Raw genomic sequence first — 16156 nt, 5'->3', positions numbered from 1 at the left:
TAATATAGATAAGAATCTCAGAACCTGAGATACCGGCAGTTTCATAAAGAGGCAAGAACTGGATCTTTATCTCTAACTATGTCTTTATCTGCCTGTATTTCTGCTTCTGTAGCTCACAGAACCAGACACCTGATGCGATCTGCGAGATGAGATTTTTGTCTTTAATATGACACCAAAATCTTCGCTATTGAACTAAAAATAGGGGCATCCTAAGTGACACATCATCTGAAGCCTCCAATCTTGACTTCTCTCAGGCAAAATATGACTCTTTTCCCCATTTTTGTTTCTACAGGTATACATTTGAGATTTCACTTAAGAGAAAGGACATTTCATACTGTACCTGAGGGGAGTAATAGTTTAGTGGGGTAAAAGCTGGTGACCTACTCCCTTTGACATATGGTTGTACATTGGGAATGGTTACAGTAGCTATGGAGGACAGGTCTCACATATGATTTCTAAATTAGTCATTTGCAGTGATTTATGCCTAACCAGAAATTATTTTTGCTCAGTGACCTTCTGAAGCTGAAGTCTCCAACCATAGAAAGTGCAGATAACTACTTCAGGGGGAAAACGTTGCTTCTCGTCCAGCAAGCATCAACGCAGAGCATGTCTTATTCCGACAAAGACGACAGAGATAACGTTCTCCCCAATGGCCGGAGCGTGTCCTTGATGGACCTTCAGGACTCCACGGTGGGTCACAGCGAGCGCTCCGCCGTTGTACAGGAGCCCCCGTTACGCCTGACAGGCAGTCAGCTGTCTATTGCACACGTCGCCACCATCAAGCAGTTACGGGACAACCAGAGTACACCCCAGAGCGCCCCGCAGGTCCGGAGACCCCTACACCCGGCCTTGAGTCAGCAAAGCAGCTTGCAGCCCCTGTCTTTCCAAAACCCAGTGTACCACCTCAACAACCCACCAGCGACCCTGCCCAAGGCGTCTGTGGACTCTAGTCTGGAAAACCTGAGCACTGCCAGTTCTCGGAGCCAGAGTAACAGCGAGGAATTCATCCTCAGCGGACCGAGCAATAGCAGTATGGAAGACTTCACCAAGAGGAGCACCCAGAGCGAGGACTACAGCCGGCGGCACACCATGCCGGAGAGACCTATTCCCATAGCACTGCCACGACAGAACAGCACAGGCCAAGCCCAGATCCGAAAGACTGACCAGGCGGCTCTGGGTGCCCGGGCCAAGGCGCCGCAGTCCTTGCCGCACAGCGCCTCCATACGTAGCACCGGCAGCATGTCTGGCATCTCTGCCACGCTCCTCGCTGAGCCTGTGCAGAACGGGAACCGCTCCAGACAACAGTCCACATCTTCCCGAGAGAGTCCTGTGCCCAAACTACGAGCCATTCACCGGCAGCAGACACAGCAGGTAAGGCAGCGGGCACCTACCACTTTACTGTACACTCTACATGCCAGCACATCTCTCTGTGCCCTACTAATTAGAGGAGTCTTCTAAAAATTAAGCATTGGGACCACCCAGTGATCAGCGGGGAGATCTGGCAAAGTGTTCACTATCAGTACAGCACCCCCACAGGTGAGACTAAGTATTACACATACATACAGGATTCGTATTGGCTTTTTGACTTCAACAATCGCTTCAGAGAGATTGTCCAGGTAAAAATGTGAGAAGCTGGTGCAAGAAATGTGAGATTTCTAGATAAAGTAATTGATATAACTGGGAAGTTACATGAGTTCCGGGCAGAAGAGGGAAGTATGAGGTCTGTAGTACCCCAGGATGGAGGTTTATGGAAATATCTAACATTTACAGGAGTCATATAAAATCACACTGCTGCAGAACCTCTTTACAAGCAGTGCAGGGAGCAGGTATACAAGGACGTCATAGCATCTGCTGGCACCATGCTGCCCCCTTGTGTCTGTTCAGGGTACAGTGTTTCCATAAACTATGCCGATATTAAAAGTTTTTGTTTTCTCCATTTACAATTAAAAATTTTTTTTTTTTATTTTCTAGTGTTTCAGATTAGTTCACATGGATAAATGAAATATTTAGGATCTGCAATACAATCGGATGATGTTTGTTTCCTTACAGATTTCCTTTGTGTTTCAGGTACAGTCACCTGTGGACTCCGCCACAATGTCCCCAGTGGAGAGGACGGCGGCCTGGGTGCTGAATAATGGGCAGTATGAAGACGAGGAGGAAGAGGCTGCCGACCAAAATAAGGATGAACCGAAACCTGCCGAGAAGGTGAGGACATAGAGAAGTGGATACACCAGGTGGGACCTACCCGTCTGCTATTTACTAGTGTGAACCCTTCTGCCATAGATACAAGATGGGTTCAACAGGGCATTAGTAAGTCTCGGCATAGTGAATACATATATAATTCCCCTCAATGACTTATGTTGGGGAGAAAGAAGAAGCTGTTTGCATCAAAAACTGCATCTGAAAAATTGACCGTGTGATTTCACCCCAAGGCTGCGTTCACATGTGGAGTTTACATAACGCAATAAAGGAGAGGAGATTTGCCCAATTACATTGCTCTTAACATTTGCGTTTACAATGCAATTTGGCAAATGTCCTCAGCTGAAAATGTAACGTGTGAACGCAGCCAAAGTTGGTAGTTTATATGTTTTTTATCTTCCTGCTGCTGCTATCCTGGTAGGGTCATCCAATGAACCCAAAAGTCTATAAAACCCCATGTCCATTCCCAGATACCCTGGGCATTATTAATGTGCTTATGTTAAAATTACAGGGGTTGTGCAGGTCACACGTACCACTAGTGCTTCATTTACAAACACAGGGGCAGGCCTCGGCCCGATCACATATGTGTTTCTATGGACACTGGGTTTTGGTTACTGAACACTGACTTGTGACCGCACCCTGAAGATTCAAGTTTTCCCCTTACCCACAAAAATCCCAGAGACGGAACCCCCACAAATTGCAAATCATTTTCATCTCTATGGCGATGGCTGAATGCAGTACTGGGCATAGACAAGGGATGCAGTGGCAGCAGCAGACATGTCCGACCTGCCGCTCTATTCAGCAAGTTATCCCCTATCCACAGGATACTTGCAGAACTTGTTGCGACCGGACGACCCATTTAATACATAGGAGCTCAGATACATCTGCTGTGTAGTAGGAACATGACTTGTAGTCGCAGCATAAAACCGCTCCACAATATGAAGGGGAATAACATTGGCGCTACTATTTATAGAAGTCACGTAGTCGAAGTCTGTAGCAGTAAGATGGATTGTTGCACTTCCATTAACACGTCGTCCTTTTGTTCCCAGTATGAGCAGGAGATCGCCAAGCTAAAGGAGAAGCTGAAGGTTTCGAGCCGTCGCCTGGAGGAATACGAGCGGCGGCTCCTGGTGCAGGAGCAGCAGATGCAGAAGCTGTTAATGGAATATAAATCCAGACTAGAGGACAGCGAGGAGCGACTGCGGCGGCAGCAGGAGGAGAAGGACAGCCAAATGAAAAGTGTCATCAGCAGGTGAGGCCCGGACACTGCTCCCCTCACTATCCGGCTATATAGGACGCGGCTGACGTCACTCGTGTCCTTTCCTTCCAGGCTGATCGCTGTAGAAGAGGAACTGAAGAAAGACCATGCAGAGATGCAGGCTGTCATCGATGCAAAGCAGAAGATCATTGATGCGCAGGTAGGAGCTTACCCCCGCCGAGCGCCATAATGCACGGACTCTGATCTCACTTGTATGGAAAGGACAGGAGATAAACACGCAGCTTACACGCTTTACTTGCCTTTGTTGGCTGTCACTTTACATTCCTAGTTTGTTTAGAAGGATATAGTATTTCGGTGGTTCTTAAAGTGAAAATTGGATTAATATTTACATGATGTTTTTCCAAATTTTACAATTGTAAAATAGCTCCTCCTCGATATTGCCATATAGGCGCCACCTGGAGACTAAATGTGGTACTGCATGGGGACCATTTAGGAACAGGTGGTCGTGTAATACTCGGCCTCTTTCAGCCCGGTCTTTGCGGTAGCTTCCTGCTCTGGCTCCTTCTATGACTCTTTCCCCTTGAAGCCTTCTCCCACTACCACCATTATAACCTGTAGGATTTATTCTGCCTAAGGTTTTTACCTTTTTTATGCAGTTTTCTAAGATTTAGGACAATGGAGCTTTTCCCAGTGACTGGGAGGTATAAAGGAAGGAGATAGATCTGAGGATAGACATGTGGCCGGTTAGGTAACCAGCATGGCCGCTTAGATGTCTTAATCCGCCAACAGCTGGAAAGCCAGAGTTCACCTAATCCTCCTTTTGTATTACGATACCTTCAATTTTTAGGTCAGCAGATGATTTCTGGCAGCATTGTTGGTGAGATGAGGATTATTAACCCCCTGTGTGAATGGCGGGCTGTGCGCTGCGGAGTCCTCCCGTGTAGGGCATACTCGTAGCGCCGCTCGAGTCGCTGTGTAGATGTCCGTGTCCTCTGTGAGCCGCACATCATCTGTCCTGTGTCCTTACATGGCGTCTCCACAGCCTTCAGTCTCCCTCCTCCCTGAATAACGCTAACCACCGACTTTCTCTCTCATGTCAGTCTCATCACAACTGTGTTAAATTACAGGTCATTAATGGGAGTGTAACGCAAACAGGCAAGTAAAACCCGTGCGCATATAGCTAAGCAGTGTCCCCAAACATGGCCCGTGCCTGACCTCCTACACATTCCAGCTCCGCGTCTATTCAGGGGTCACACTGGGGATTAGGGTTAGGGTAACCCTGAGATACACAACCTCAGAAATGTGTACAATAAGTATCACTCTCATATCACGGATCATTCCCATCTGCAGTCATATTAGTAGTGCAGGCGCCATAACCATCCGATTCTGTATTACATTTATGGCTAGTGACATACACGTGCCCTGCATATACAGTATATACAGTAGCTTAGAGAGTCATTGATAGACATCAGAGCGGCTCTTTGTATTGTGGTAGTAGTTATGGGGTGGGATAATTTACATCCACTTTATTGATTTAGTATGAGGTCCTGAATTGTCTTATCATTTGATAGTTTCACCATGGATATGTCGCCTTTCCTTCTGACATGTCTGCAAAATATTTCAATTCTTCATGAATTTATAGTTTTTTATAGAACAGAACATTATAGCATTCCCCTGTACATTGACAACTGGGCGTGACCCCAGGGCGTGTTTCACCTATACGATCCAACACTATCCAATCAGTGCAGCCAGTCTAAGACTGTCAGGACCACGCCCCTTTCTCAAGGCCAGTGGTAATGCCCTGTTGTCAATATATTCTTATATATTCAGTAGAAATAGCACAACATGACCCATTATTATTTAATGGGGAATGCAATTTTTGGACAAAATCAGACAAGTCAGGAAAGGTAACGGTTTTAACACCAGGATAAAGGATTGTAAACCAAGCACACTGACATACTGGTGTGCGCACCCTCTAGCAGGAGCCGCTCTTCTTTTAGCTTCTCATGCCCTTGTTTTGAAGAAGAAAAAAAAGGCTCTAAAATTATGCTTCATTAACATATATGGAGCCCCTCAGGCTTATTTGAATAATTTTAATAAGCCTTAAAAAAAAAAAATTAAAAAAAAAAAGCTAAAAGAAGAGCGTATCCTGCCAGAGGGGGCGCACACCAGCATGTCCGTGTGCTTGGTCTGCCATCCTTCATCCTGCTGGTAGATGTCCTTTAAACTTTAAAGGGGCTCTTCAGTCACAACAATTATCACTTATTTACAGGATAAGGGGTACCTTGCTGGGTATCCCAGTTTTAGGACCCCCACAGATCATAAAAATGTGAGTCCATTGTACCCCAAATAAATGTGTTGGATCCACTGTCAATGGAACTGGCGGAGATATCGCAGTACTGCACACGGCTATCTCCTTCTGTGCCATAGAGATAAATGAAGCAGGAGGTGCATGTGCAACCCAATCTGTTCATTTCTCCCCATTTCTCATGATCTGTGGGATCCCGCCTCTGGAACCCCCTTGGATCATAAAGTTATTTCCCATTATGTGCATAAGGGAATACTTAATTTTTCTAGGCTAGTAACACCCATTGCTCAAAGATATATACTTAATGGGGTTGTCCACTTTACAGCAAACAATACATTTTCCAGTATGCTTTCTGTATCACTTCTTCACGGTTTTTTAGATCTCTGCTTGCTGTCATGCAACAAAGAAGCTTCATTTACTTCCTTAGGATAAACCCTGGCCCATTGCCACGTGATGTCACACAGGTGCGCGGCTCGTTAAATTCCTGGTCATGTGATGTCACACAGGTGCACGGCTCGTTATATCCCTGGTCATGTGATGTCACACAGGTGCAAGGCTCATTATATTCCTGGTAATGTGATGTCACACAGGTGTACGGCTCGTTATATTCCTGCTCATGTGATGTCACACAGGTGTACGGCTCGTTATATTCCTGCTCATGTGATGTCACACAGGTGTACGGCTCGTTATATTCCTGCTCATGTGATGTCACACAGGTGCACGGCTCGTAATATCCCTGGTCATGTGATGTCACACAGGTGCACGGCTCGTAATATCCCTGGTCATGTGATGTCACACAGGTGTACGGCTCGTTATATCCCTGGTCATGTGATGTCACACAGGTGCACGGCTCGTAATATCCCTGGTCATGTGATGTCACACAGGTGCACGGCTTGTAATATCCTTGGTCATGTGATGACACAAAGGTGCACAGCTCGTTAATCCCTGGTCATGTGATGTCACACAGCTGCACGGCTCGTAATATCCCTGGTCATGTGATGTCACACAGGTGCACGGCTCGTTATATCCCTGGTCATGTGATGTCACACAGGCGCACGGCTAGTTATATCCGTGGTCATGTGATGTCACACAGGTGCAGAGCCTTTGAATATACTGTGTGTTACAATGGACTGGTGTTTATCCACAAGAAGTAAACAATGAAGCTTCTTGTTGCATGACAGCAAGCAGAGATCTCGAAAACTGTAAAGAATTGATACTGAAAATTTAATATAATGGAAAATGTTATATCTTTTCAAACAATATCAACTATTTGCAGGAATGTGCTTAAAATGTACAACCCCTTTAATATATACTGAAATACCAGCAGTATTACCGGGGGGCCATTCATCAGTACTTTAGCATCCCACCTAGTCCTGCTATACACCTTAGATAAGTATTGGCGTCTGTGGGAGCACCCAATCTTCTGGTGGCTATCCCCAAACAGAGGTGCAGAGAGAGGGAAGGATGGACGTATTCTGCGTGCGGCAGCAGGTTAATCCCCTTTTCCTGCTGACAACACATGCACACTTGGCTAAACAAGGCCTAAACATCTACAGAAGGGGGTCTGTCAGCCACACAAGGGTTCAGCGTTACCTACTACATGTTATAAGCCACCAAGATCTTCCCCTCATACATGGCAGACATAATGGGGTCAATGATGTGATATTAGGAGCTGTCAGTAAGGAGCAGGTCATCCAGTGTAATGTGCACTATATAGAGAGGAGTCGTGGACCTTGTACCCTATATAGAGAGGTACCTTCTAACATTACCCCCCTATATCTCCTGTATAAAAGCCTTAAAATGATGGAGTCCATAGATTGGGTAAAGAATGTAAGGATGTTATGTTACCGAGCCCTCAGATCCCCCGTATCCTCGCCCTACACCCCTTGAGCTGGAATGGGGTTGGAGCAGTGCATTTTTGGTCTTCTGTTTCTCGTTTTTTTTTTCTCTTATGATTTATTTTGAGCCGACCTTCACTTCCTCCCCATCACCCGCGCTCAGAACAACCTTCCAGTTCCAGCTTCTGGCTGCTTCACTCCTGTGTTACTGTGTCTCCTCCGCTACCGGCCCAAACCAGCCATCCGTTACACTGTCTTATGTTAGGCTCTATGTCCTCCTCGTAGACCCCCCCAATGAATGCGTCCAGCAAACGTCCTCTTCTCTTCTCTGCAAAATGAAACATTCAATGTTCCTCTCTTTATATATTATCCAGGTCTAAGTAATACTAGAAACCCATATATAGCACCAACTTCATACACTGAAGCAATCCAAAATATTTCGGACACAATAAAAGTTATAATACAATATCCTTTATAGGAAATTCTAAGTTAATGTATCAGGATCCTATAAGGCAGAGTGACTACAATGCTCCTGCTCTGGAGGAATAGATATACTGGTTTGGTTTTAATCGTGCATCATGTCATAAGGCCTCTTGTAGGTCATGCTTGATGTCAAGGGAGCTGCCTTACAAGACGCTCCTTATCCCATCCTGGAAAACTTTGCATATTGTCCCTTGCTCTGGAGGACTCATCGTGTCCATGCATGACAACTGTAACTCTTTGATTTTCAATGGACAGCATGTAATACCTCATTTGTCCTGCGGGAGTGCTGCAGCAAAATGAAACACTAGCTTTCTCGACCCTCACTGGAGATCACACTAGTCAATCACTAGTGATCAGCGTATAATGTCAGTGCACTTGTCAGTATTTTAAGTTACCGCACACAATATGTGATCCCTTTTATTAAGCATTGGTGTCTAATTTACTAAAAGACAACACGATTAAATTATCTGCTGTCTATCCTGATGGCGGGAATATTTCAGTATCCTATAAGTTATGAGGACATGTGTTTAGGTTGCTCTGTTCATGGCGATATGTAGGTGGTGATTGGATGGATACGGAGACAGTGAAGAAGCAGGGAGAGCTATCGCTACGGATAGGAATGAGGCCGGACATAGGGAGCGACGCACTTATTCTGATAGACGATGGAAACCGTCAGTATGACAAAGTACTTTACACTTGGTGTTCCATTTTGCATAGAAGAAAGTAGTCGGATCCTCCCGGTGCAAATGTCTTAAAACCTTTAAATCTGCAACTTCTCATAATACGTCTGCTCTATTCCAGGAGAAGAGGATCATGTCCCTGGACGCGGCCAACACGCGCCTGATGAGCGCACTAACGCAAGTAAAGGAGCGCTATAGCTCGCAAGTGCGGAACGGGATCTCTCCAACCAACCCCACCAAACTGTCCATAACCGAGAACGGAGAGTTCAAGAACAGCAGTTGCTAGTGCCCCCTGTTGGGAGCTCCGTGCCATCTCTCCAAATGCTGCTAAACCAAATGACTAGCGAGAGTCCACGGCAGAGCGACGCCTACGGATCGGACCCCCGCCATAGCGCCATGTATATATACAGAGTGACTGCATTGTGTTCTGTACAGATACGACATGTAACATACCAAATGGAGATTAATAATATGTAGAAGATCTTTTTATATGTATAAAAATGACAAAAAATGACATATTTTTATTTGTGTTTATGTTTCCATTGAGCAGAGTGGTGACCGTGTAGTAGACGGAGCTGTATATATCACACCAATACCCCAACCCCACACACACACACGTTATGTACCAAACCAGTGGGGTAGGACCCCTCCCCAGAAAGATTCGGACGTGTCTCTGGCGCATGGCGATGCCAGCACAGTGCCTTCCGCTGGAGAACACCCAACACTAATGGCTGCATAACGCTAGGTCAGGACATTTCACCCCCCGCTGGACCACACTCCCCCAAAATAGTTTTAAGAGTTTTTGCTTTTGTTTATTTTTACATTTTGAAGTTTACAGATCTGTATATATGTATATTTTTTTGTTGTAAAATGAAATTCTACAGTTTCACCTTTGACGACATTGGCGCCGCACACACGTCACGCATTGTCCATTCTGCTTTACTACTATCCCGAGGTGTATAGAGCAACGCGTTATGATTGGCGCATCTTACACGGCTACTGACATATGGACGTTCTACAAGAAGCACTGAAGATCTCTCCATCGTGTATGGGAGATGTAATAGAAATCATTTCATTTTATAGCCTCCTGTCATTGAACCCATTGCCTTTTAAAGTGCTGTCTGCATGCGGTATCTTATAGAGCAAGAGGAGCTGAGCATACATGATTGTACATAGTGTCCTGACTAAAAGCAGAATGTTATATAGCAGACGGAGCTGAATTAATTGTACATAGTGTCCTTTCTGCAAGGAATGTGTTATAGAGCAGGAGGAGCTGAGCAGATTGTACATAGTGTGCTATCTGCAGGCAGCATGTCATAGAGCAAGAGGAGCTGAGCAGATTGTACATAGTGTCCTGGCTAAAAACAGAAGGTTATATAGCAGTTGGAGCTGAATTGATTGTACATAGTGTCCTTTCTGCAAGGAATGTGTTATAGAGCAGGAGATGCTGAGCAGATTGTACATCGTGTCCTATCTGCAAGTAGCATGTTATAGAGCAGGAGGAGCTGCGCAGATTGTTCATAGTGTCCTATCTGCAGGCAGCTTGTTATAGATCAGGAGGAGCTGAGCAGATTGTACATAATGTTCTATCTGCAAATAGCATGTTATAGAGCAGGAGGAGATGAGCAGATGGATATATAGTTTTGTTGGAAGAGGTTTAGATTAACTTGTTGGACCCTCCTGCTCAATGATCAACCACTTTCTGCATATGCACATATAGTCAGTGAGTAGGACCTGTCCCCTGTACTTAAGCATAGCAGGAGTCCTTGCTCTATAACATACTGCTTGTAGATCAGGCTGCAGGTTCAATGTAACAGCCTCCCTTTAAGCCCCTTTTTTTTTTTTTTTTTTTACATCCGGGGACACCCAAACACATACACCCCCTTCTGATCAGTGAGAGTTCAGATTGAATGTCCATATTGCTGATTTTGTGAACCATATTGTACAATGTAAATCTGTGAAGACCCTGGTTGTTACAGAATGTTTTGCACCTAGTTATGGGGGGGGGTGTGGTATGAATCTGGGACTAGTGACGTCACCTCGTATGACTGCGGAGTTTTGTCATGTATGAAATAGTGAGATTGGACTAATTAGTAATAGTGACACTGGGCAGCGCTGCCGGGCACCAGAACTATCACTCCCAACTGGAGAGTTCAGTAAATGGGGTATTGTTACGGTGCCCCACCTCTCTGATGCCACGGTGCCCATTTCTGGTACCATGTAAAACCCCCTGGGACACGTCCGGATGTAGGTAACACTCCGTCATGTCCGTATCCCATGCCCCCATCTATACTAAAGTGATGATGAGGTCTTCAACCGTGTTACAGATTTGGGGGGATGACAAGGACCGGTAATGAGTGAGTTAACGGATACTTTTGGTGTCATGATTGACTTTGGATACTAAACTTTCCAAAAAGGGCTAATAACCAATCAGTGTGAGCGGCCGAGCGTGCGAGGAAGGAGCGTGTATTATTTATTTATTTCTCATCCCCCCTCCTTCTTATTTCCCGGCTTCTCCTCTGTAACATCCAGGGATTTTGTGGATTACCAAGTGGTTTTTTGAAACCAGTAAGGAAATTAGCTATTTTAATATTGTTGATATCTACAATAAAATGAAGTTATGTACTTAATGATGGGAGTCGTGTTTGATTCACGTTAGTACCAGAGCCTTGGAGAGAAGCTACAATGATCATCCAAATTTCTCTATCTTCTTTGTACTGTATTGGGGTCCTAAGGGTGCTCATACGATTTACAGGGAGCAATAAGTAACTGTGTAAAGGACATCTACCACCAGGATGAAATAATATGCAAATTAATTACTTTACACAAGTTGAATTCACTTTACCCGGCTCCCTGCCAGTAGCATGTGGTGAGTCCCGGGGGAGGGGCAGCTGCAGCCTGTGTGTGCCTGTGTCTCCTCATGTATTATTCCTCTCCTCCACACCATCCCCTACCCTCCCCTGCATTGCCAGAGCCCCTATCTGCTGTAGCCTCACAAGCTGTTACACTGTTTCACCCTCCCCCTTCTGCACCCCTCTGTTCTTGCACATTGGCCTCCTTACTTCTAAAAGGTTACCAGAGCCCCTCTGTGTAGTAGCTTCAAAGGCTGTTACACTGTGCAGGAGCACTTTCCCCTCCCATTGTGTGTGGAAACATCCTCTTCTGCAGTGACATGTGATGCAGAGTGGGACAGTGTAACAGTCTGTGAATCTGCAGCATGGAGGGGTTCTGGTAAAACCCCAGTAGCCTTTCAGACTCATTAGCATAATTATAAAAGTCGATTTTAGAGGGAACCAGTGTTTCTGGTTTATCATGATAGATTTAGATGGTAGATTTCTTTCAACTATGTATCTTCATCACTTCAGATTATTGAATACTGCCGTCCCCTGCAGTGCCCCGACAGAGTGCAACAACATGTTGCGCTCGGTCCGAATCGGCCCCAGAACACGCCTTTTAGGTGTAGAATTTTTTTGAGCAACGAACACAGAGCAGCCGCAACACAAAACTGGCGCAGACACTTTATAAATACACGTACACGCAGTCTGCACGTTCTTTTTAGTGTAAAGTCGGAGAGAAAACTGGTGCAAACACTTAGATAAATCTGGACCCATGAATGAGAAGTCTTACAGATGGGATCATCCAAATGATGTCTAATCCAAAGTCTGTGATGAGGAATTTATCGAGGGTTTTGCACCAGGGATCAGGGATTTTCTTTCCATTTTTAAGAAAAGTTATGGGAAAAGAGGGTGGAGGGTGCAAGAGGTTGGGAAGAGCAAGAGCCCACTAGACCCTCCATTACTAAGGGCTGAAAGTGGCGCAACCCATGGAAGCGCATGTGGCGGAGCTGCAGTACCGTGTACATCCTCTAGTCGGCATCATCTCTTGTGAAAAAGCTTCTGCTTCCACTTTAATGTATGGGGTATGAACCATTTTCGGCAGATCCTGCACATGACTCTTCATCTTCTTGCTCCTCCGGTTCCTTTGTTACTTTGTAGAGTTGCCCAGGACCACCAGTCTGAACTCTCCTTTGGGGAGTTTTGCTGACAGCAGTCTCCTCATCTGCAGGATGACAACAACAAAGTAAGCCCCTGGCCGGACCCCAAACCTTGTCCCTGCTTATCAATTTTCGACAATTTTCTAAATTGGTCTAAAATAGTAAAAGAGTTCAGTTTATGTTCCCTGGTGGTCTACGGTGATAAAGGGGTCTGGTCTGAGGGGAGGCTAGTGATTACAGGTTCATTAACCATCATTATCCTGACTATAGTTAAACCATTATATTATGTAAAAGCAATATGTGTCTATAGGGTAAGTGCTGCTTTACTCTGTCCAGAACTGCAAATTGGGCTAATCCCAGTCCAACAATGGGAGGGATTTCATTCCAAATGTGGACCCTCAACCTGCTGCAGGACTTAAATGAAAACCATTATGATCCAGGCACTGTGACTGTGGTATTCTTATATTTGTTATCCATTTAGACGTTATCTTACGTCTAAAATCAACTTTTAAAATGATGCTAATGAGCCTTAAGGGTGTTACCAGAGCTCCTCTGAGCTGTAGCTTCACACTTCCTCCTCCAACTCTGTGCGGAAACACCCTCTACTGCAGTGACATTGTGAGGCGGAAAGAGGGGGGAGTACAGAGCAGGAGCAGTGGGGGAGACAGTGTAACAGCCTATGAATCTGCAGCATGGAGCGGCTCTGGAAAAATCATTAGCATAATCCTAAAAGTTGATTGTAGATGGAAGAAGTCCATAGATAAGAAATATAAGAAGATTACCACAGTCACGTTGCTTTGATTTATGAGTGAATGTCCCTGGTTCATCATGATGGATTTTGATGGTGGATTTCATTTAAGTCCTGCAGCAGGTTGAGGGTCTGGGTAGATTTTCTTAGGTAAATCCTAGTGGCTAAAACAGGATCCAGCTACCACAAGCTCTTCCCTGTCCATATATACAGGCGGTCCCCTACTTAAGAACACTCGACTTACATACGACCCATAGTTACAAACGGACCTCTGGATATTGGTAATTTATTGTGCTTTAGTCCTAGGCTACAATAATCAGCTGTAACAGTTATCACAGGTGTCTGTAATGAAGCTTTAGTGTTAATCCTGGTTCTTATGACAACCCAACATTTTTTAAATCCAATTGTCACAGAGACCAAAAAAGTTCTGGCTGGGATTACAATGATAAAATATACAGTTCCGACTTATATACAAGCTCAACTTAAGAACAAACCTACAGACCCTATCTTGTTTGTAACCGGGGAACTGCCTGTATATAAAATCGTCCCCAGTAAGCAGGGGGGTTGTATTGTACCTACAATCACACTTACTAAAAAAAGATAGGGAATAATTTAAGGTCGTTACCATTGTAACCAGTGAGTCTGTTGTAGACTGGAGCTCCACACCATCCACAGCAATGAAATCCACCTTAAAGACGAGCCATCCCAAGTCTGGAACATACAGGAGATTATTATACAGCAGAATTTTCCATTTCTACAGATTAACACTTCTATCACATCTAGCTCTAGAACCTCATGCTCTAAATCCAAACAAGACCGAAAAAGGTTGCCTAGTTGGCTAACTCACTTTTCAAGTCAAGAAAAATACATCCAAAAATCGGAAAGAAATCCAGCAGAATGTACTAGTACCATAAGTAAAACGTAACTTTTAATAATTACTGATAAAATAAGTTCACAGTGAATCACAATAGTATACGCATCAACCATCTAGTCAGCAAAAACACATCAGAAAGGAGCTCGTTCAGACCTCCAATATGTCTCGTCTGACACGGTCCCCAGTAATACCTCACCGTGTCCTAGTGCATTCCTGTATAGCATATGACACTGTCCCCAGTAATACCTCACCGTGTCCTAGTGCATTCCTGTATAGCATATGACACTGTCCCCAGTAATACCTCACCATGTCCTAGTGCATTCCTGTATAGCATATGACACTGTCCCCAGTAATACCTCACCGTGTCCTAGTGCATTCCTGTATAGCATATGACACTGTCTCCAGTAATACCTCACCGTGTCCTAGTGCATTCCTGTATAGCATATGACACGGTCCCCATTAATACCTCCCCGTGTCCTAGTGCATTCCTGTATAGCATATGACACTGTCCCCAGTAATACCTCACCGTGTCCTAGTGCATTCCTGTATAGCATATGACACTGTCCCCAGTAATACCTCACCGTGTCCTAGTGCATTCCTGTATAGCATATGACACTGTCCCCAGTAATACCTCACCGTGTCCTAGTGCATTCCTGTATAGCATATGACACTGTCCCCAGTAATACCTCACCGTGTCCTAGTGCATTCCTGTATAGCATATGACACTGTCCCCAGTAATACCTCACCGTGTCCTAGTGCATTCCTGTATAGCATATGACACTGTCCCCAGTAATACCTCACCGTGCCATAGTGCATTCCTGTATAGCATATGACACTGTCCCCAGTAATACCTCACCGTGTCCTAGTGCATTCCTGTATAGCATATGACACTGTCCCCAGTAATACCTCACCGTGTCCTAGTGCATTCCTGTATAGCATATGACGTGGTCCCCAGTAATACCTCACCGTGTCCTAGTGCATTCCTGTATAGCATATGACACTGTCCCCAGTAATACCTCACCGTGTCCTAGTGCATTCCTGTATAGCATATGACACTGTCCCCAGTAATACCTCACCGTGTCCTAGTGCATTCCTGTATAGCATATGACACTGTCCCCAGTAATACCTCACCGTGTCCTAGTGCATTCCTGTATAGCATATGACACTGTCTCCAGTAATACCTCACCGTGTCCTAGTGCATTCCTGTATAGCATATGACACGGTCCCCATTAATACCTCCCCGTGTCCTAGTGCATTCCTGTATAGCATATGACACTGTCCCCAGTAATACCTCACCGTGTCCTAGTGCATTCCTGTATAGCATATGACACTGTCCCCAGTAATACCTCACCGTGTCCTAGTGCATTCCTGTATAGCATATGACACTGTCCCCAGTAATACCTCACCGTGTCCTAGTGCATTCCTGTATAGCATATGACACTGTCCCCAGTAATACCTCCCCGTGTCCTAGTGCATTCCTGTATAGCATATGACACTGTCCCCAGTAATACCTCACCGTGTCCTAGTGCATTCCTGTATAGCATATGACACGGTCCCCAGTAATACCTCACCGTGTCCTAGTGCATTCCTGTATAGCATATGACACTGTCCCCAGTAATACCTCACCGTGTCCTAGTGCATTCCTGTATAGCATATGACACGGTCCCCAGTAATACCTCACCGTGTCCTAGTGCATTCCTGTATAGCATATGACACTGTCCCCAGTAATACCTCACCGTGCCATAGTGCATTCCTGTATAGCATATGACACTGTCCCCAGTAATACCTCACCGTGTCCTAGTGCATTCCTGTA

General features: G+C 45.1%; 1 protein-coding gene across 8 annotated transcripts in view; it reads left to right on the top strand.

Moving 5' to 3' along the window:
• RASAL2 (RAS protein activator like 2) overlaps nucleotides 1-11357 on the top strand; it is a 224170-nt gene extending 212813 nt beyond the window's left edge. For 7 of the 8 annotated variants that reach the window (XM_072127144.1, XM_072127143.1, XM_072127148.1 and 4 more), the window contains 5 exons: nucleotides 510-1371; nucleotides 2068-2205; nucleotides 3249-3451; nucleotides 3530-3617; nucleotides 8849-11357. In XM_072127144.1, the coding sequence (XP_071983245.1) occupies nucleotides 510-1371; nucleotides 2068-2205; nucleotides 3249-3451; nucleotides 3530-3617; nucleotides 8849-9013 (1456 nt within the window). In that variant the 3' untranslated portion in view covers nucleotides 9014-11357. Of the gene's footprint in view, nucleotides 1-509; nucleotides 1372-2067; nucleotides 2206-3248; nucleotides 3452-3529; nucleotides 3618-4545; nucleotides 4574-8848 lie in introns of all 8 variants that reach the window. The other variant, XM_072127145.1, reaches the window with a different exon arrangement.
• The last annotated feature ends 4799 nt before the right edge of the window (nucleotides 11358-16156 follow it).

This window comes from Engystomops pustulosus, chromosome 10, assembly GCF_040894005.1.
Source record: "Engystomops pustulosus chromosome 10, aEngPut4.maternal, whole genome shotgun sequence".
Lineage (NCBI taxonomy): Eukaryota > Metazoa > Chordata > Amphibia > Anura > Leptodactylidae > Engystomops > Engystomops pustulosus.
The sequence above is the reverse complement of the archived record's forward strand: the minus strand, read 5'-3'. Positions and strand labels throughout refer to the sequence as shown.